Source organism: Ctenopharyngodon idella, chromosome 4 (assembly GCF_019924925.1).
Source record: "Ctenopharyngodon idella isolate HZGC_01 chromosome 4, HZGC01, whole genome shotgun sequence".
In the NCBI taxonomy this organism is placed as follows: Eukaryota; Metazoa; Chordata; class Actinopteri; order Cypriniformes; family Xenocyprididae; genus Ctenopharyngodon; species Ctenopharyngodon idella.
In genome coordinates this window covers 16,327,072-16,349,406 of record NC_067223.1, presented here as the reverse complement: position 1 = coordinate 16,349,406, position 22,335 = coordinate 16,327,072, and the positions used below count along the sequence as shown (strand labels likewise).

The window sequence follows — 22,335 nt, the reverse complement described above, 5'->3', positions numbered from 1 at the left end:
AAAAAAAAAAAAAAAAGATAAAACGATGTCGGACAATTTTGTAAATGAGATGGAGTTTTTCACCCTACTGCGGTACTTCTGCCTATTTCACGCGTAACCTTTCCAACGTGATTATGTAACGCGTGGTGCATCACAGAGCAGTGCAAGATGAGCATTTGTGGTTAAAAGTATATAAATTTTTTTTTTTTTTTAGAAAATGACCAATTGTCCTGCTAGATAAGACCTTTATTCCTCATCTGGAATCATGTAGAGCTCTTTGAAGCTGCACCGAAACCGCAGTTTGGACCTTCAAACCGTTGGTCCCCACTGAAGTCCACTATATGGAGAATAATCCTGGAATGTTTTCCTCAAAAACCTTAATTTCTTTTCGACTGAAGAAAGAAAGACAAACATCTTGGATGACATGAGGGCGAGTAAATTATCAGGAAAATGATCATTTGAATTCTGAAGTGAATTAATCCTTTAATTCCTGTAAAATGTATCCGAGGCATTTCCTGATGATTTGTAATATGGCACAAATGAAAGCATGAGGCGAATGTTTTGACAGATGCAAAGAAAACAGGTTATGGCATATTTAATTTTGATATGAATGAAAACGAGACTGCTGGAAGACAGACGTGCAGGTTGTACTGTATTAAAAGTCTAATTTTCATGTTTTCCATTGCTAGAAACATTTTCAATGTTTCAAAAACGTGTTTTCAATGTTTAAAACATACATCCACACTTTGGTTTTCATTCAAATCAAATTAAATATGGTATCTGACTCCGTATAGTGCATAAGTGAAGCTTGACCCTTCGTGCAGATAAAAAAAAAAAGAAACATATCCCAGAATTCTCAGTTCTTTACCCTTCTCTTATTGTTCATCTCAAAGTAGGGCTCCTCTCGTTTGGTGGCTTTAGTCCGTGTAGTGAGTTTGTGGGAAGTGCTCGTGGGTGCCGGTTTGGCGGTGGTGCTCACCGCGGGCGGGTTACTGCTGACCAAAGGTTTCCTGTGGGTTGTTTTAACGTTGACGGCCGCGGCAGTTCGTGTGACACCGGCTGCGCTCTGCTCTACAGATTTACTCTTGAGAGGAATCATCTGTTTGGGGTCATTCGGACGCCCCTTCCTGGAATCTAATGCAGGGGAAGGAGGGCGTCTTGGTGTAAGCCGAGAGCGTACGGGTCCGGGAGGAGGTTTCTGCGCGGGCGGTGCCGAAGGTTTAGGCAGCTTGCAGGTGGGTTCAGGGCAGACGGGACTGCGAGGTTGAGATGGAGATCCACGCGGACGCAGTTTGGTCTTGGAGCCGGTGGCGGCAGGGACTTTCTGAGATGTTGGGATTGACTGGGGAAGCGGGCTTCTTTTCGGGACGGGCGATGATAGAGGGGTGGTTTTCGGGGAAGCAGTGGGCGTGTGAAAGATCTTCTTGGGTGCGGCAGCCTTACGAGGCATGGAGGGCGTGGAGGCAGGCGATTGGGCGTAGCCGCGCGGTGTGGGTGTGTTGGGTTTGGACACCGATGTCGTGGAGGCTGAGGATGATGATGAAGAGGACGACTCTGGGAGGAGGTTAACGGCTGCGATGGGGTCCATCGTGGGTGGCTGCGTGGTCTGTGTGCTGAGGGCAGGGCCTGGGCCGGACGGGCCTTTCTGGTAGGCCAGAATCTTCTGCTCTAGAGTCGTGAACTGCAGCACGCGGTCCGGGTCGTATTTCAGCAGAAACCCTTTCAGAGTGTCCCAACCTCCACCGACCCGCACCATCACATGCTTCCCATGGAGCATCTAAAAGAGAGGAGGATTTTAATTAGTGAGGAACCTAATGAATTTGCCACACTGAATGTTTTATCAGAAAGCAAGGTTTCACACAGCATCTGCTTGAGTTTTTCTCCAAAGAAACAACCAAACTCCACCTCTGTAAGCTCATGCTCATTTGCATACATGTTTGAGAGCCACGCCCACACCTCAGCATCCAATCAACAACTGCTGCACAGAACCAAGTCCCGCCCTACATTTATTCTTTTTCATTAATCAGTTACACTCAGAAGTACGTCACAATACAGAAGAAAAGATCTTCATTTCGTCGCGACTTTAAAGATTGTTTAAAGACACAACTCTAAAAACTCCTACCCTGATGAACAGGATCTTGTCTCCGAGCCTGTAGCGTCCCTCAGACAGATACTCAATGGAAAACTTCTGCGAGCAGTTACAGGGAGGGTCGTCCTGGTCCGCACGATCCTACAAATGAAAAGAGTTTAAGGTGAAGAGAAATTCACTGCAAGATGGAAAAATAACAGCTAGTTTGCAGATAGTGTATGAACTCATCAGTCCTTCAGGGACCCGAGGGCGTCCCGCTGGTATTTGGCTCAGAGACAGTGAATTTGTTAGCGTTTAGGGCAAAAATGTTCCCCACGTGAAGCATGAAGTCTCAAAACAACAGCTGCTGTTTACACACTCAACAAACTATAATAAACTTGACAGAAGATGTGTGATAACTGGGTCAGAATGAAGAGATAATCTAACAAATCTGATCAAAATCAGAATATATTTACATGTTTTATATTTACTTGATATGATAGTTTTTAATACTTTGAATTTATATATATATATATAATATAAATATATATATATATATATATATATATATATAAATTTTTTTTAAAAATTATTTTAAAGTTTTAGTAATTCTGCTGTGTTTATCATTTTTATTACTTAATTTTTTTTTAATATACCTTTTATTGTTATATTTAATTTTAGTTTAGTTAAAGTAAACGAAAATGAGAAATGTTATCTTGGCAACTAGCTGAAATAGAATACATTTTTTAATATTTTATATTTTGATGTTTATTTTATTTTAAGTGATGGATTTTTAAAATAGTTTTAGTTAACAATAATAACCCTGGATTGAGCCTACAATTAAACTGTGAAATGGGTAATGATTTTCTATAGAAAACATGAACATTATATTATATAGCATGTGGAACAGAATGCAATAATAAATATATTAGCAAATAAAAACTCTCTTCAATAAATATGGTTATTTTGGGTTCTTAATACAATTTTGGGTAAAATAGCTTGACTTAGGGCTCTCTGAGTAAAGCATCAGACGTTAAAATTTGTAATTTATAATCACTTCCAGTTCATTTGTTACATTGGGATAATTGGGAGGTAAATTTGAGTGCACTGCATTGTGGGAAACAGCAACACAAACACAGTGTGTGCTGCTGTATACGGCACATTGTCTAGGCACTATCTAGATAATGCATGCATGCATAAAGAAATTTGCCATTTTTTATACAATTTTTTTATACTTTATACAAAGTAAAAGCCTGACGTCAATAAGTGTTGGTGGTTTAATGTGTGTGATACTCACAGCGTGGTACAGCGCTCCGTGCTGACAGCATACGGTGAAGGTTTTCACCGGAGAAGCGTGATCAGTCATCATTAAACTCTCTTCCAGTTCAATTTCCTTCTCCAGTTTAACCAAAACCGGAGGCTCCACCCCGTACCTGAACCAACAAACATTACCAGTCACAACACACCCATCAACAGACTGACCTAACACTTTTAACCTTTACTTTTCACAATATAATTGTTAAATATGCCATCAAATATTTGTGTATAATTACCATTAAATGGTGATTTTCTCACATAATAAAATGTCAAACTCAAATCAGAATTTCCTATTTTTTTTTATTTGGTAAGTAACAAGTTAATAAGAAATCACAATCAGATGGTCATTATCACAAAATAAACCCTTTTACATTAGACATATGAGTCACTGTTATGTGTTATTCTAGAAACACTTAATAAATTCAGATTTGTTTTAGATTCTCTAGGACACAAAACACAATAGCTGCTCTAAGTACTGAACCCAATCCACTTAAATCCTGTGAAATCCACGTAAATTTGCCCCCAACCCAACTCCTAAGCCCTGACCTCTGACCTCAAAGCACAACCTGACATCTGTCACCTGTGGGGTCATCAGAGCTGCTTCACTTACCTGGAGACGATCCGTCCGATCTCCAGCAGGCAAAGACACACCTGCCGAGGGTTTTTATGCAGAACTGAGGGCGAGACAGAGAGAGAGAGCAGTTGGTTTACTTTATGATCACTCACTGTCAAAGACGCCGCAGGTGAAAAGGGTAACATTTATAACTAACAGATATCACCAGTTGATTAATCGCAGTAAGACAATTGAATTCTATTACACGTTTTCTGAACTGTTATGTTTAAATATGCAAATGAGGCCTTATTTAATCAAAAATGTACTAATTTTCAGTTTCATTTTTGTTTTGTGATATTCATATAATAATAATCATGTCTCATAACAAGCGGATCTATGAAATCTGTTTTTTTAATTTGGTGTTTTCTGGTTTAATTTTTCTGGATTCTGTTTTAATACTTTAAATTATAATAATCAAAAGCATGTCTAATCAATTGAATTCATAAAATTTAAACAATTTAATATTTATTAAAATATAATAGTGTCCAATTAAATGCATTTTATTTTTTCAGAAACTCCACGCTGACTGTTTTAATGTGTGTATTATGATTTAACACAAATTTATTACCAAAAACGGTGGTAATCGAATGCAGAAAATGTTAATTTGATTTATTTATTTATTTTTTAATGAAATTTACCAATTCATTTTATCTTTCGGCAAACAAAGTGCAAAAGAGCTAAAATATTAAATATATAAATGATGCATTATCTCATGTAAAGTGTAAATAAAATAAACACTTAAATGTCTATTTTGCATGTTTTTTTTTTTTCGTGCATCAGTTATGAAAGCAAAACAGAATAAAAAATTACCAGTGCATGAAAAAACAATGGTTTTGCCAGTAGTGTCTTGCCTTAAAGAGTCATATCACAAATATCAAATAGTTTAAAATGTAAAAAGTTTTATATAATCATACTTTCAGGGCTTAAAACTCCAAAAAGACAATTTTTGGAAACCAAAAGCCCTGAAATCCAACAGTAAGCATTGTTACTCATTTCTCATGCAAAGCCAATCATAACTAGTACGGTACAGTACAGTACACATTGAGTTCTGTCAGTTCCCGTCCCATAATGCACAGTGACACATGGACTTGTAACTCGCACTCCTCAGGACACAAAGTCCCAGGGCCGTCAGGTAACGACTTGCACCCCGGATCCCTCACACTCATTAAGATCGGAGATTTACGGAGACGTTCAGGGACGCAGCTCAACTGACGTACACGGACACAGATCCTCTGAAACGATTACAGCCCGTTAAACAGCTCAGAGAATGACACACTCGCTCAGAGGCCGCTGGGCTTGGTTTAAATTCATTAATTTAGCCAACCTGATTAGAGTCCTGTTCTAATGGACTACAGCGAGAGACTGACGAATGCTGGCAAACCCTCAAAATAGTGCTTCAGTCTCATTTTTGTTATGATATTCATATAAAATAATCATTAATGATAGCAAAGCAAATCTATGAAATCAGTTTTATCAGTTTCTGGTAACGCTTTACTTAAAGCCTTTATGTATAATGCATTATAAAAGGTATTCATGATGTATGTTATAATGCATTATATCCTTTCATAATTAATTGTAACCAAAGTTAAAATGCATTATAATATTTGCAGATTCCTTGTTGCATCTGAAATTGGTTGACTATCCAGGTATCCAGCATGACAGAAATAGAAACTAGGCGATGCACAAACTCCTACACATTTCAAAAGTCCTCAAACAGGTTCTCTTACCCAAACCATCAGACTCAAACAGATACGTCTCGTCCACTCCTATATGACGACACCAGGACAGAAAATTCGCTGTGTTGTCCCGGGCAAAAAACGATCCAGGGGAGGCGTTTTTCTTGAACTGAATTTTTTTTGAGGGCAGCTGTTAACAAAACAAAGACAGGAATTACAACTGAACAGCTCTGCGGTTATGCGCACAGTTTCACATGTTCCTTACCCACCTGTGTTTCTGAATCCTGTGGGATTTTACTCTGAAGAATTCCAACCAGACGACACAGTCTGACGCCATTGTCCAGCTCCTCCATGAAGCGTTCAGCTATCACCTGCTCACCTGTAAAACCAGATATCTTTGTATTTCCATGTTGTCAACTTGAGAATGATGATGCAAATGACCATGTTATGAAATAACTAGTGGCTAACAAATACGGACTATTTGATGGCTGATGTTGATATCTTAGAGAGCAGGATGGTCCATATAAAGCTGATATAGGCCTATATGATAATCACATCATTTAATTTAAAGAGAGTACATAATTTCGGCAATATATTTTTTTTCATAATATTTACTAATGTAAAATTCTGTATTTCTATTAATGTAACCAACAGTGCACTGGGGACCATATCTCAACTAAAGACTAAATGACAAAATTTGCTTGTATTTACTGAATGCAGACAGTACATGAAAAAAGTATTCCAGCATTTGCTTTCTGTTTAAATTATTAGACAGAACTGTTAAACAAAGACAGTAAACTACTGAAGACAGAGAAAGGAAGTCCCTGTTCGGTTCTCCGTGCTGTCAAAATAAAACTTTTTAACCACAAATTCTCATCTTACACTAGCTCTGCGATTATGTAATCACGTTGGAACATGATTACGTCAGTGCAAGTGCAAGATGAGCATTTGTGGTTAAAAAGTATATAATTTTTTTTTTTTTAGAAAATGACCGATGGTTTCACTAGATAAGACCCTTATTCCTCGTCTGGGATCGAGTAGAGTCCTTTGAAGCTGCACTGAAACTGACATTTGGACCTTCAACCTGTTGAACCCCATTAAAGTCCACTATATGAAGAAAAATCCTGGAATGTTTTCCTCAAAAACCTTTATTTTGAACTGAAGAAAGAAAGACATAAACATCTTGGATGACATGGGGGTGAGTAAATTATCAGGAAATTTGAATTCTGACGTGAAGTAATCCTTTAACTGCTGAAAAGACATTTCAAACTTCTTTTTATCCCAAGTGAAGAATGAAAAAGAACTTTGCTGTGAGTATTTCGGGCAAACAGAAAAACTTATGGGCTGAGAATTAGAAGAAAAAAAATTACCAGCAAAAATACCCTTTAATTTAATTAAATTTGGATCATTATGCCATCATGTGCTGGTCAGAATTCAATATATAACAAATAAAATTCACATTTATGACAGGGCATTCGCCAGCACCCTGTCATTGGAAAATAAAGTGCAGTCACATTTTAGTATTTTGTTCAAATTCCACAATGTGTGCAATGTATAATCTGAAAGAGGACTATAGGATTACAAGGACTTTAACAAAAAAAAAAAAGCAACAGGTTTATGGGTGAACAAGCTTTTCTGGGTGACACTTTTTCTTTTGGCCTACGTGAAGCATGTAGACAGACAGGTAAAGGCAACACCCTCTATTATTCTACAAAGACCGAGAGATTGAGTTCTTGTTTCGGGGGTCGTATGTCACCATTATACGCGAGCGAATGCCGTTTCCCACACTTCTTTGCTTGATTTATGGGGCTTTAGGTTTCAGTTATTTGACTAAAGGAAAAGACGTTTAGGCTAATAATGGCAGTGATTCTTGGCTTTCGAGCAAGTAAGTGGAAGAGGAAGTCACAGAGGTCTTATTTTGCGTGAACAGATTTACCCAGCATGCCGCTGAGCCAGATGGCGAGATCCTCCTGCATGGGCACCAGCGTTGCTTCGTGCCGCACGGCCAACCACTGGTCATACTGGAACACATCAGCCAAACCGGGGCCGGGACGGGGAGACCGCAGGCTTCGAGGGCTCTGTAACGGGACATCAAACTTCTCACCAAACCAAGCCTGAGACAGAAAGAGGAAGTGCAGACATCTCAGCTCAAGCACACAGAGAAACACACTCTACTGAGACCAAACACACACACAAAATTGTGTGGTGGGGCCACAATGACCCCTCACACGGATTCCACGCTCCCTCTCCGGAAGGAGGGTGTCTGCTGAAATCAGGACAGTTCTGCAAACACTCAGACATCAAAGTGAAGCTAACAAGCATGACTAATCAAATAACAAACTTACACATGGAGGAGAGAGATTCAACACACCTATTGCATGAAAAACAAACTGCTGAATGGAAACAGCTCATTGATTCTAAAAATGCGCAAGAAAATTTGTTTTTATCTGATAAGAGATGTGGATAAACTACAATGGAAACACATAACCCAAATAAATCCCTTGATGCGTAACAACAACAAACAACAACAACAACAAAAAAACTTGTGTCTTTGCCTTAACAGATCATGTGATTGGATAACTGGACTAACCAGCAGATCAATTCCATTGAACAGCATCTCAAATGTTTAAGTTATTCGGAAATGCCTCAGCCAAAATTGGCCATCAAAACGGTTGGGAAAATGACCTCCTAGAAGCGTCTCACACAATTGCGTTCCCAAACACCAGGCATCCAAATGCAAGATTTCATGTGTTTAATGCGTTTTGTCCGTGCGCTCTGAGGCTCAAGTCATTTATGATGTATGATAAACATGGGATGGAAATGGTGCTTTGTTTGCTAATGTTTTATGCGATATTCCAATTTTGTGCATTAAGTTAAATTCGCAACTTTCGATGGAGTTAAAGTGGATAAACTACAACATGTAAACATGTTAGCTGTGTGGACTCTAGCGCTGGGTTGATCATATTGATTTCCAATTTTTAATCAGTCTTCATTTCGATGAACCAAGATCTTTTAGTCTGTGCGTTTTTCTCTCTTTGTTGTGTGAACAAAACTTCACTAAACATTATTTGTAGAGTGCCCGTCATCCATACTTTTGATGTGAAATAAAGTTAAAAAAAAATTAAAGTATGAAAAAGTTATGGAAGTTTAACATTTACTGTATTAAACTTTTTACCAAATATATTTTACTCTAAAACTGCTATCAAATGAAAGCCATATGTCTAACCAAGATCTTTTCCAAATTTCAAGTTGATGTCACAAAAATTGAAGTTCCTATGAGATTTTGTTTAGGCGCTGTACCAAAAAATAGCCACCGGGTGTCAACAACATTGTATTGAATTTTTTTTATGCATTCTCCTGTAACAAATTTATAAATTTCTGTCCAAATATCACTTCTATCACAAAACAGTTGGCAAACATGGAACCGTGAGACTCAGACCTTTCCGACAATATGCATTTTTTTCAAGATCAGAAAAGATTGTGATTATAAAGTAGTTAAAATAAATTTTGTAATATGAAACCTGACTCCACCCACTAGGGGAGGAGCTCGCTAAAAGAATTTAAAGTAGTGTTTTCATGGTAAAGTCCGATTTCAAAACTGTTTTCACAGGATGAATCTTGAGTTTGTAAGCTTTTGTGATAAAAAAAAAATGTGAATATAAATGTGATATAAAAAAGGCAATGCATAAAACGAGCGGCAAGTGTCCCGCCAGCGAGATGTGACAGTTAAGAGGTTAAATAAATCTGATTAAATAATCGATTATTTATTTCGGTATAAAAACATTTTGATGCATTACTGACAAAACAACTCTCTCACAAGTGAACTTGTGGTAAAATCTCTCACAGGCTTTATTTGTGCTTCACATAAACATGCTAAAGTTAAATACTTGAGTTTAAGTATTTAAACAAACCCTTAACCATGAGTATAGTGCTGCCTTAGCAAATGCCACTAACAACATCTAATTTCTGTCTCACAGTCATATGGCCCCTTAGAGACTAAGGCGGAACATCTGTTTGAAACACACAAACAACACGACCATCCACAGCCACACACAGTATCAGTCACCAATTCGATCAGATCTTTAAAAGAGCCTAAATCACACCTCTGTGCTGGGAATGACTGAAAAATGAAATCACACACAAGCAGGCCACTCCAAGAGAAACCCCACAAGCTCACTGCTACTTTGTGAGCATGAATCCTGCCTTTCCCACACACACCGAACTCCCAGGAGGAACAGAGCGGGCGAGAGCTTCAGGCTCCTACTAACACACATATGGAGTGTTTCTTCCGCTCGTGCTCAAAACCTGACTAATTAAACAGGAAAGTGTTTGCATGTGGGGTTGCTCTGTTCATATTATATAAAGACATCCAAGATTACGGTCAGCTCAGCTCTACTAAAGTTTTATTGCAATTAATTACTGTTAGTCTTTGCTTTTTGGACTGCTCTTTCTGACTGGTCGATAACTCAATGCAAACACCTGCGCTGCCTGTCTGGTGTGTTCAATCTCACATGCACAGATTCAGCTGCATCTGTCATTACATAATGTGGTCAGTTCACACATGACATTAGATACAATTACAGATACACACATGCTGAATTACTAGGGGTGTGACGAGACAGGTAGCTCACGAGACGAGTTTTGCGCTCGCGGTTTACTTTCGCTTTCGTGCATACTCTGTGTAAAGGGAGCGGCGGTGCTGAGTGCGTAATTTACAAGATAAGACATTTATCAGGCGCTTTTAGGCTCTGTTGTGCAATGAATCCTCTGCCATGGTCTTGTCAGTCATCTCGCCGCTTACTCTCATCACGTGATTAGTGAACTCTGATTCCTGCTGCACTGTACCGCTCTGAAGCTCGTGTTGGATGAGCTGGATGGGATTGAAGCAACTGTTATCCAACCAAATTAAATGGTTTTTATTTCTATAAAAAGCAAAACGACAGTGGAGGCGTAATGTAAACGTAACGGTGGCAAATTCTATTTCACCCTCACACTAGCGCGAGACAGCTTTTCACCTCGATGCGAAATCTCGTCACGTTTTAATATCGTGAGATCTCGTCACACCCCTATGAACTCTTCTCTAACTAGCTCAGATTACCAACATCATTATTTTCCTTAATTCTCCTAAAAACTTATATTTGCTTGTTGTATTCCTCATTTTCACGTCTTTTTTGATAAAAGATCCAAAAAAATAAATATAAATATTCTAAACATCAAAGCTTTGGCAAGGTGGCTGCAGGATCTTGTGCCACTGATTCAAAAAGCATGCAAAAGCACATAAATAAGACATAAAAAGGCATAAACTTGTACCTGCAATCCAGCCTGAACCGCCATCATCAGTTACAAGAAAGATTCACGTCCACATTCTGAAAGAGAGACAGACAGATACTGTTAAAAACAGACACACCAGCTCAGACGCGCCAGTTATTTCCTGTGAACACACAAAACTGAAACTCTGTTTGTCCCATCACAGGATGGATAATCATCGCCTGCAGCTTATTGTTAAAATAAATTGTAATAATGCCCCCCCCCCACCACACACACACACACACACACAAAACAAAAAGAATGAAGAAAAAAACTAATCACTGTGACCAAACACCAGAGAGAAAGACGGAAAGATAGGCAGCAAAATTAAGACAGTTCAGTCAACATAAGCACAGCTGAGGAAACAAAGCAAATGCCTCCTTTCCCCAAAACACACACACACACACACGCTGTCAGTGACACACTCATGCGAATCCTGAAACCTCCATCATCTCCATCAGACCACAGCGAGACGCTCACCTGAGAAACACACTCAGAAGAATCCAGTCCCGCTGGCACACCTGAACACCTCAACGCATTAAATCCCACACACACACACTCACAACAACTCGCTGACAGAGGATATGAGCGCACGAGAGAGAGAGGGGAGGAAACAGAGATTGACTAATGAAGCCGCTCAGCAAACCCCCATCCAATCCCAGCCAAGCATTTACAATGGCCCTATTGTTACAACCCCCTCAATCAAACACACAGTCCAAGGTTCGCTCACACACAGTCCTTCACAACAAACTCCTCCATGACAGCACACAAAAGAATCTGAAAATTTTTTGAAGGGCACCAAGAGAATAAACAATCGCTTTCTCTCTTCGGCTAGACATAAAATACCACAGAGAGCGAGAGAACGAGAGTTAATTACTGGAGGAACAGCATGAGAGCTCGAATCAAGTCCGTCTTCTGTGCATTTCAAGCCCACAAAATGTCATGCAGCGGAGGAGATGAGAAACAGCAGAGGACACACAAAACCCAGAATTGATGGCTGCGGCTTATGAAGTGGGTGGCAGTGTGGCTTCAGGTCTCAAGGGCCACATTCCTCTGTCAGAACACAACGGCTGTGGAAAGAGTCCGTCACTAACGGACACGCTGACCGAGAGACGTGTCTGACCGCTCTGTGTTTATTTACAACAGAACGTGTTTCTGTGTCTCTTTAAAGGAAAAGGGTTGTTCCTCCCTGAAAATTAAAAATCTGTCATCATTTACTCACTCTCATGTTGTTCCAAAACATGCAATTATCTTTTTCAGACAAATGGATATTTAGTGGATACTTAAAAGTAGATGGTGACTAATAGCTGCCTAACTTCAAAGTACCATAAAAAAAAAAGTATAATAACAAATAATGATGTAAAATTAACTATTGTATGGATTCAGAAAAATTGTAACAATGTTTAAGGCACAAATTGGAAACAGTATTAAAATTCTATTGATTCTTTCCTTTTTTGTTCCATGGAACAAAGAAAACATTTGAAACAGCATGATGACAGGATTTTAATTGAACTATTCTTTTAAGACATTTAATTGAAGTTTCAGCCCAAATCCCATATTTCCTTTTCTGGAAAAAAATATAAAATTTAACACATGCTCAAAAGCAGAAAATGACAAATGGATGTCAATCTTAAAAATAAAACAAAAAAGTATCAAGAAAAACAGTGTTGGGGAAAGTAATACACTACTATATTGCGTTACGCCCTAAAAAGTAACTAATTGCATTACTTAGTTACCTTTAAAAGTAATGCATTACAATATTGCGTTACGCCCTAAAAAAGTAACTAACTGCGTTACTTACTTTTAAAAGTAATGCACTACAATATTGCGTTATGCCCTAAAAAAGTAACTAATTGCGTTACTTAGTTACTTTTTATGGAAAGTAATGCGTTAGATTACTTTTGAGTTACTTTTTCTCACTTGGGCTTGCTTGTTTGTTTTTTAGTAACAACAAAAAAAGTTCTATTTTCGGTAAATGTAAAGACCCTTTCACACCAAAAGTGAAATGAATAAGCTTCAGGCTGATCACAAATGTGATATTTATCTAAAGTCATTTTTGCTTATTAGTATGGTTGAATTAGATCATCGAAGGTCAGCAGCAAAGACATTGGTTAATAAAGTGAGATTAAATACATTAAGTATATGTTTAATTTAATATATTTAATTATTGCAGGTTTCTGCAATATTCTGTGATTGTGTTTCACTGTTTTTATTCATTTTGTTGAATACTGAATCATTTTTTGTGCAAGTGAGATGAGTAAATGCTCAGTCTAGAACTACAATAACCATCATGTTCACACAGCGCACACAACACCTCTGACCTTGATTTCTCTTAACATGCGGACAGGAGAGCTGTCAGTCAATAAATGGGAAAACACAGTAACTTGAGTTACTTATTTGAAAAAGTAATTCAGATATTTTGTTGTTAATTTAAAAGTAATGCATTAGTTTACTAGTTACTTGCAAAAGTAATCTGATTACATTACTCAAGTTAATGCATTACCCCCAACACTGTAGAAAAGTATGAATTGTGACTGTTAAAATTAACTATTGTATGGCTTCAGAAGAACAATTTTAAATGTAGTACATGAGTCTGGATTGGTTTTGTCATGCACTTTTCTGTAGCTTGACAGTCCCTGGACACTTTGTAGGAATTTTAAAACACTTAGATGGAAAAGTGTATTAAAATTATATTAATTATTTCCTTTTATGTTCCAAACATTTTAAACAATATTACATAAATGATGACAGAATACAATTTTTTTTTTCTTTTAACTAATTAAACTTTCAGTCCAAATCACAGACAGATGAAAACATGAGTAACCTCTCATAAACGGCGTCCTGATAAAAGACACACCCACAAAATAAAGACAGCTGACTTTTACAGCAGAAATGAGGCTGGGCGGAACATCAGACAGAATGTTGTAATCCCACTATAATGAACGTCTGCATGAGTTACAGTCGATTTGTCGCTTTAATTAAATGCAACGACACAAAGGGAGCGAGGGCTGGGGTGTCCACATGGTTCCTCAGGTCATCACATAATCACGTAAGAGGATCACGCTTCCAGACGCATCCCCGTTGGCCTGCTGCTCCTCCTCCCTCTAGACGTGAGCTGACACGTGGCACATGCATGTATGTATGCGTGTTTGTTTGTATATGTGCACCAGTGGCTCGCACATGGGTCCTAAAAAAAGCCGGCCATCAATCAAAGCCCCTCCCCTTCCTGCTCCTTTGTGATCTTAATTGGCCTGTCAGTTGCTTTCATTAGTAGGCAGAGCCATAAACACACATACAAACAGAATTAATGGTCCCGGAGAAGATGGGCGTCCGATAAACCAAGGGTCAGAAGCCCATCCCCCGTAAACCAGATTAAAACCCCTCTTATACACCTGCCACAGGCTCCGGATCAGTCTAAAACCATGCACACCTCACACGCCTTCTGATTTATAAAATAAGGGTCAGGATTTAGGAAAAAATAACCCCAAATGAACAGTGAGAAACGTACTGTAGGTGGTCAGTGAGACAAATTCCATATATTCAGCAAGAGACAGTGGCTCAGTTTGCGGTCTACTTTGGCAGATCATTAGGTTGAGACAATCAAATGGTCACCAACACAGTTTGAGACACGCTTTAGAGAATCATAAGTGTGATCTATTGAAAAGAAGGAAAGGAAAAACAACTTTCTCATGCTTCTACAATTACAAAACAAAGCAACATTTCACCAAAACAAAGATGATCAATGCAGCTCAACATAACAATGACCTCACCGCAATGATTCAGAAAAAAAATATCCAGAATTGCACGCTAATCTACAAGGAAACAGGCACTTAAAAAACCAATGGTGATACTCTATGGCATAAGGTAAACAGAAGCGGTTGTCGTGGTAATGCAATGACATGTTATAAGACACTAACAATTAACCAGTCAGCAGCAGCAAGAGGGTATGCAGCACCCCCGTCCCACTAATCATCTGCTGGGTCATTAATAAACTAACAGTAATCCAAGATTCATAACAATGACCAGCATGTGCACCAGAGATCATGGGAAATTAATCCCAGCATTCATTTATTTCAGGATTTCCCCCCCTTCACCCTCCTCTCAAGCTCAAGAACCCCCTGATGCCACGTATCAGGCAGATGGTTGGTAAAGTTGCAGGAAATGGGGTGTTTTTGGGGCGGCTTACATGTGCTAGTGTTCACACAAACACAGAAATAAAGTCGGCATGAAATGACACTATTTATTTTCTAAATGCATGTTATAGATTTTATTGTGAACAATCCAGTTTCTTTTTCTTTTTTTTTTTATGATTTTGACCTTAATATGTCATAACTGTCCCGAAAACGACAGATGATGTTTGTTATACTAGGATTTACATAACGATACAGTAGAAAATGGTCATCTTGACTTTAACATAAAAGCATGAGCTCAAATACTGTCGACACATTCAGTAAACAATCAATGCATTTGTCTATGCAGTCATATGCATTAAGTCTTAAAACATTAAAAAAAGCTCTTTTATTTGGCACTCATGTAATGGTTTCCTTATAAACAGCTGATTAATATGGGTTTTTCCCTATGGCCAGTGCCAGTACCGGTAATCTTGAGAGCAGGGTGCCAGATAACCATTGAAATTACAACATTTATATACAAAACAATTAAACAATGGCAAAATGAGATGTAAACAAAACAGTGAAATAGATACTTGTTTTACCCGATGTTTACTCATGTATTATCTAGGGTTGGGTTAAAAAAAAAAAAAAAAAAAAAAAACTTTTTTAAATCGATCCTTATTTTGAAGAACCAATAACGATACTTAAATCCAAAGAATCCATCTTTCAGTCTGTGCTGTATTCAGTTGATGAATGAACAAAACTTCGTAGTGTCTCTCATCCAATAAATCGCAATAAGCTTTGTGCTTTGTTACTTCTGATAAGAAACAACGCCTAAGATTTCAAATTCTGTCAATTTTATTACGAAATTTAAACAATAAATATGCTCTTAATGTGACGCTGTAGTGGTACGTGAACTAATCATCTCTTCCGCTTTACTACTAGTTGCAGCTCAAAATAAACATGAACATCAGAAGGTGTGTTGACAGATACAGTACAACTTACTGAAATCTGTATCATGTCTCATGTAATGTTTTAATCAGTGTTTCAACCATGGAAACACGTCAATTAAAACAGCTTGTAAACAATGTCACGTAATGTTACATTTACTTCAGAAAATCCATTCAATGTCCAAAGACGCGTTAGTCAGCTAGAAAAATGAACTTAGAGAGCAGCATTTTGATATGCACTATATTGCATATTCATTGTATTTCTACTTAACCTGTTCTTCAATATTTATTGTATGTTTGAATAAATCCGTTTTTATGACAGCCACCACTAAAATGTTTATATATAAAAAAGGAGTAGAAATATAATTATGTCATTAAAAATGTATTATAATAACATTATTATAAAAACTTCCTTATGTGTAATTTAAAAGTAAGTAGCCTACAAACCACTTAATTGTAACCTTTAATATTATAGAGATGTACCAACTGGGGTTCCCTGTATAGTATGGAAGTTTGTCAGAATTACGCAATATAAATTCGCAATAGCGAGAAATAAGTCAGAATTGCGCGATATAAAGTCGCTATTGCAGTCAGAATTGCATGATAAAAACTTGCAATTGCGAGAAATAAGTCAGAATTGCACAATATAGCTAAAATCACAATTGCGAGAAATAAGTCAGAATTGCATGATAAAAATGTGCCATTGCGAGAAATAAGTCAGAATTGCACAATAATGCTAAAATCACAATTCCGAGAAATAAGTCAGAATTGCATGATAAAAATGTGCAATTGCGAGAAATAAGTCAGAATTGTGCGATATAAAGTCGCTATTGCAGTCAGAATTGCGTGATAAAAACTTGCAATTGCGAGAAATAAGTCAGAACTGTGCGATATAAAGTCGCAATTTCGAAAAAATAAGTCAGAATTGCACGAGAGCCTATAAAATCGCAATTACGAGAAATAAGTCAGAATTGTGCGATATAAAGTCGCAATTGCAAGAAATAAGTTAGAATTGCATGATATAAATCAGAAATAAATATAAAATGTATAAAAAAATATAAATGATAAAAAAAAAAAAAAATCAGAATTGCAAGAAATAAAGACAGAATTGGACTTTATAACTCGTAATTGTGTTTATATCTCACAATTCTGAGAAAAAGTTTTTTTCTCGGAATTACAAGTTTATATCGTGCAATTCTGACTTTATAACTCAGAGTTGTGAGATAAAAAGTATCAAAAAAAGTTCAATTGTTTTATTCCGTGGCGAAAACAAGCTTCCATAGTACAGTTTACAGAATTAGTTGAGAGATTTTTTTTTTGCCATGTACTGTACCTGATAGGCCCGCCAATTAATCAATATTGAATCGAAATCGAATCGTGAAATTTGTGTCAATGCCCAAACCTAGCATTATCCATTGATAATATGATTTAAAAATGTCCAAATATCAGAGGTCTTTCGGTATAGTTGCCATTGTAAGCTGCTTAGGATAATAGCGTCTACTCGATAAATGGAGTTATTCACAACACAAAAGAATAATTCAGCTTCCTGAAATGTTTTTCTGGCACATTCAATCTGTTAACAGCACTTCAGCATGACCGAGAAAGTCTTTGGTGATAAACAGAATTCCCTGCCAGAGCTCAAGGACATGCTGAAATCTTTATGGCTGTAGTTCCCATCAGGAAACACCTGCAGTTTTCCACTCCTCTGGTGCTGGACCTATATCCAGCACACATCTCTGAGAGATGAAAGTATAATACTCAGATGAGCATCATAATTTGCAATTTTAATGAGACGTGGCTGAATATGAGGCAGTGTTTAACATGTTTGGGCAATTTCACTGTCCCTGTAGAAACATGTCTATCTGTCACTCACCACTGACACATATTTTAAGATCATATTAACTCAAACCGTTAAGATTTGATCTTAATCTTAAATATGTGAGCTGTATTTTTAAATGCTTGGTCATTCAGTACACATTTTCCATGGAAACGTCATGCAACTTCCTTCCTAAGAATCCTCCTCTTTCAGTGTAACTACCAAAAATAAACAACAGAGACCGTCTTTTATCACTTAAGTCTGGTTTGTTGACATTTCATTTCCTTTTCTAAGGAAATTATTTTTTTAAACAAGCACACAATCTTCAGATAAACAAAGTCCCTCCCTTTCACTAACTCCTGGTTTCGAGGGTTTGGGTTGAAAAAACAACATGAATAAACTCACCAGCGTTAAATGCGTTTGTTTAGTTGTCTCAGTAACTAGTTGCTTCTCTTCAGTTGGCTAAATTTGATCCACGTTTCGCTGCTCGGCTGCAGGGGCGTGCGCGCGTGGGTGCGTGGACGCGCATCAGCTGAAGCTGGAGCTGCTCGCTTGCTTTTCCTCCACGCGACTTGGAATGTTCAGTTGAGAGGGATTCGCGGTTCAAAACAGCCAATCAGAGCGCACATCAAAAGCCTCAATGGAAAGGGGCGGGGACATGAGAGCAGGTGGGCGGCGCCGTACATTACATGACTGAAAAAAGAAAAATAGATAAGAAATTAACATGGTTGCTATTTTATATATTTTAATATATTTTATAACTCATCAAATCACTAAAACAATGTTTAAATAATTAATTTAAACATTAAAATGACATTTTAATGTTAATATTAATGTTAATATTAATATTAATGCTATATTAAAATATTTAAGATCTGTCTGTGCCTATGGTTAAATAAAATACGCACTGAATTATCCATCTGACAGTGCATTTGTGTTTCTGTCATTGTAATTTCGCTGTGTGGCAAAGAATCCAAATGCTTAAAATAACTTAAGGTAGCAGGAAAAAAAACTTTTAATGATTCCTCTATATGGTTAGTAAGCTGGACATTGGATATAAAACTGAGTCATAATCACAAGACAGGATTTGTTTGCACAGGTAAAATCTGATTACCCCCTCTGGGTCACATTGGGGATTAAACTGGCCTCTCTCCACTTTTAAAACCCCTCAAACTCATTTAACAAAAGAACATTAGCTGGAGCTTTATAATGGTATTTTGAGGCCAGAGACATTTAGAGAATAATAGAGAATAATACGCCTCACCAAAGTGATTTGCGTATTTTACAGTAATAAACATTCATAATATTACTAATTGCAGTTTAAACATTCAGAAAGTTTGTCCATTGCGCCTCCATGTGGACGGTGTGCTCGGTAATGTAGGACGTTGGCGCCTACATCTCCCAGAAGTCCTCGCGCGTGACGTCAAGCCCGCGGCAACAGGAAGTGTTCTAACTGAGCCGTTGCTGTAGATAAGGTAAGACAGGATTTTACATTCGTTTAAAATTATTCACTGTGTTATTGGTAAATACAATAAAACAAAAAGTATTTCTGGCTTCAGGACAGTATTTATTTACACGATCTAGCATTTTATTATAATGAACAATGGTAGATTTATGTTCGTAGAAGCTAATGCTAGGCTTTTACCAAAACATTTGACAGTCACCTTTCAGTATTTCTGAAATCAAGACATACATTTAAGCCACAACAGTAACAATATAGGGCAGTAAAAGAGTGTTTCACTTATCTCATCATCTGTAGAGTATTTTTTTTCTCTCTGTATGTATTTATTAATGTAATCATGACACCAAGTCAGTCCAAGTGTGTTTCTTGTGCTCTTCAGGAATGACCTGTACACTTGAGAAGGTGCTGGCTGATGCCAAATCACTGGTAGAGAGACTCAGAGATCATGACAGTGCTGCTGAGATCCTGATTGAACAAACCACACTGCTGAATAAGAGAGTGGAGGCCATGAAGCAGGTATCATTGCTTGTTCTCAGTCTGCCCAATGAATAAAATCAAGTCTCATCCTCATATTTCTTGTTCTCTCAGTATCAGGAAGAGATTGAGGTGTTGAACCAGGTGGCAAGACATCGGCCACGCTCTACTCTGGTCATGGGAATCCAGCAGGAAAACCGGCAAATACGGGAACTGCAGCATGAAAACAAAGGTGTGTTTGGAAGGTATTTTAATACCCTGCATTTGTCAGGTTTTAAATCTGACTCCTCTCATCTCTCTCTCTCTCTCTCTCTCTCGGCAGAGCTTCGCTCGTCGTTGGAGGAGCATCAGTCTGCGCTGGAGTTGATCATGAGCAAGTACAGAGAGCAGGTGTTTCGCCTTCTGATGGCCAGCAAGAGAGATGATCCTGCTATAGTCACCCAGCTCAGAGAACAGCACACTAACGTCAGTCCCGCAGACGCTCTTTCTGAGATTCTCCCAAATGCTGGCGTTCAAATAGGCATTTACTGTGTTTATGTTGCAGGAGATGCAAGCGCACATTGAAAAAATAAATGAAATGGCCACAGTGATGAGGAAAGCCATCGAGGTGGATGAAGGGCGACTGTGTGAGGATGAAGAGAGAATCAAACGTCTGGAGGTGAGACGCACCATATGAATCTCAGTGGGGTGGGCGATATTACCCAGATTTTATTTCACAAAGTGAGTAATTTTATTTCACAATTCAGTGAAGAGTGGTGAGTTATTTTCACTTTGTCTTTTGTTGTTTGTTTAACATTAAAAACACAGACTAGAAAATTGTTGTTAGTAACATTATCTATTAGATTATACATTTTTAGGTAATGTAGTCTGACTACTTTTTGAGATTACTTTTGACCTAGACATAGATTTCAATAGGAAAATCCCACAGCATATTGATATACAAAATACATATAGAGAGAAAATTACTTTTTTTGTCTGCGGAACCCCTTTGACCTAAAATATTTACTTTAAGTACCCCTAAAATATTTAAATAATTTTCATGTTCAGAATTGAGCTCTCTTTTGTGCCATCTTGCGCTCAAATGGTTTAAAATCGCTTGAACTGACAGGATCTAAAACACGTTCAAATGATAATCTTTCATTGTATGATGGTCAAACTTTGCAATTAATCTGAGAATCACGTGCGTTTTGAACCGTGGTCTCTGGTCCGTATGGATTAACGATTCCTACACTTGACCGCACATCCTGCGACGTGACTATCGCGGATGCACACATCACGATTTCGATGCTAAAATGATACATCGTTCAGCCCTAATTCAAAATATTAATAAAAACTATAAAAGTATCTCAATAATACTAAAATAACACTGGCTGATTAAGACTGTTTTAAAACATAATATAATCTAATTACAAGTACCCAATTTAAAAAAAAAAAATCTGATTATGTTTTCCAGATTACATATAATCAGTTACTTTGCATGATATATATCGCCATACCACCCAGGCCTATACCGCAGTTAATGAAACACATATAATGGAGTAGTGATATTATGGTTTATACGTTGATGTTGATGTTGTTCTGTACAGCTGGAGAACAGCGGTCTACGAGAGCTGTTGGGAATCAGCCGCGAGGCGTTTCTGGTGCTGAAGAGGGACGACACGTCTGACAGCACGTCTCTGTCACCGCTGCTCACCAGCACAGATGTCAGTCTGAGGAAGAGCTAAAGGCCGTCAGAGACTCGGTGTTTACAAACCATCATTCAGAGCTGCCATACACATCCCACAATCCTCCATTACAGGGTCGTGATGACCTCACACGTTCTCACTGCGCAACCTGGATGTCCATCAGAGATTGAAGGCTGTCATTTGCAGAAAGGGCCTGTGGAAACTGTCAAACACTGGGATTCGATTACTTTTCCATCTCTTCATCATCATGGCTTCAGTCTGGAAAAGTCAAATGACCAAATTGACTGATTCAGCCATATGAAAACAATCATTTGTGGAATGACCTGTAGGCAGATTGTGAATGATTACTTTACCTGAGCATGGGACTTTGTAAAGGGAATGTCACAATGTGCCATTTTAATGAAAAGCTAGTTTCTTTTTGCTTGTTGTGTTTGTAACAATGTTTTATGTGAGTGTGAGCGGAAGTAGCATTGAAAGTGATTAAAACTGTTAAATGAACAGTGGCTGTTTCATTGGCTGATTTCATTCAGGATTTCCACCATCAATAATTCAGTGTGTTCAAATATAGCAGTGCATGTTATTCCAAAGAAAAGACTATAATAACTTGTTTCACCTTTAACATGAATGTCATTTTTAGCTTGAGTATTCTTCCACTGCAAACCAGGGTTATCACTGGCTAAAACATAAATTCATTTGTTAATTAAAATAAAATATAAATAAAATGTTGCCTTGACATTATGACATTTAAGTTTAAGCTGAAGTACTAAAATTATTAACTGGAAATAACACTACTACAAACTCTTGATTCTTTTCACAATCCAATTAATTCTTAATGGTTAAAATCAATTCCTGCTTGACATTTGTCTCATTTAATAT

At 37.7% G+C, this 22,335-nt stretch overlaps 2 protein-coding genes across 5 annotated transcripts; one reads left to right on the top strand and one right to left on the bottom strand.

The window, feature by feature from the left end:
* gas2l3 (growth arrest-specific 2 like 3) lies at positions 1-19,368 on the bottom strand. 4 transcript variants are annotated; one of them, XM_051891254.1, is made up of 10 exons: positions 19,235-19,368; positions 18,244-18,531; positions 10,964-11,019; positions 7,590-7,767; positions 5,923-6,032; positions 5,705-5,843; positions 3,975-4,038; positions 3,345-3,480; positions 2,102-2,209; positions 1-1,756 (listed from the first exon to the last, which is right to left on the bottom strand). In XM_051891254.1, the coding sequence occupies exons 3-10, from the start codon at positions 10,988-10,990 to the stop codon at positions 836-838; spliced, it is 1,683 nt and encodes a 560-aa protein (XP_051747214.1). In that variant the 5' UTR covers positions 10,991-11,019; positions 18,244-18,531; positions 19,235-19,368; the 3' UTR covers positions 1-835. The 4 variants fall into 4 exon arrangements, with proteins under 4 accessions (XP_051747214.1, XP_051747216.1, XP_051747215.1 ...); XM_051891256.1 differs by having other exon boundaries at positions 7,590-7,731; XM_051891255.1 differs by lacking the exons at positions 18,244-18,531; positions 19,235-19,368 and adding an exon at positions 11,441-11,550.
* fgfr1op2 (FGFR1 oncogene partner 2) lies at positions 19,178-21,957 on the top strand. The gene is made up of 6 exons (XM_051891258.1): positions 19,178-19,313; positions 19,680-19,816; positions 19,889-20,006; positions 20,097-20,239; positions 20,319-20,432; positions 21,361-21,957. The coding sequence occupies exons 2-6, from the start codon at positions 19,682-19,684 to the stop codon at positions 21,496-21,498; spliced, it is 648 nt and encodes a 215-aa protein (XP_051747218.1). The 5' UTR covers positions 19,178-19,313; positions 19,680-19,681; the 3' UTR covers positions 21,499-21,957.
* Positions 21,958-22,335: the final 378 nt, after the last annotated feature.

What these genes read in the sequence shown, in the direction of transcription:
- gas2l3 (XM_051891254.1), bottom strand. Translation starts at nt 10,990, where the DNA reads ATGATGGCGGTTCAGGCTGGATTGCAG. An exon ending in CTGGCTCAGCGGCATGCTGG is followed by an intron (nt 6,033 to 7,589) that starts GTAAATCTGTTC and finishes CTGGTTTTACAG; the next exon opens with GTGAGCAGGTGATAGCTGAA. An exon ending in ATCGGACGGATCGTCTCCAG is followed by an intron (nt 3,481 to 3,974) that starts GTAAGTGAAGCA and finishes TTGTTGGTTCAG; the next exon opens with GTACGGGGTGGAGCCTCCGG.
- fgfr1op2 (XM_051891258.1), top strand. Translation starts at nt 19,682, where the DNA reads ATGACCTGTACACTTGAGAAGGTGCTGGCTGATGCCAAATCACTGGTA. An exon ending in TCAGAGAACAGCACACTAAC is followed by an intron (nt 20,240 to 20,318) that starts GTCAGTCCCGCA and finishes TTTATGTTGCAG; the next exon opens with GAGATGCAAGCGCACATTGA. An exon ending in AGAGAATCAAACGTCTGGAG is followed by an intron (nt 20,433 to 21,360) that starts GTGAGACGCACC and finishes TGTTCTGTACAG; the next exon opens with CTGGAGAACAGCGGTCTACG.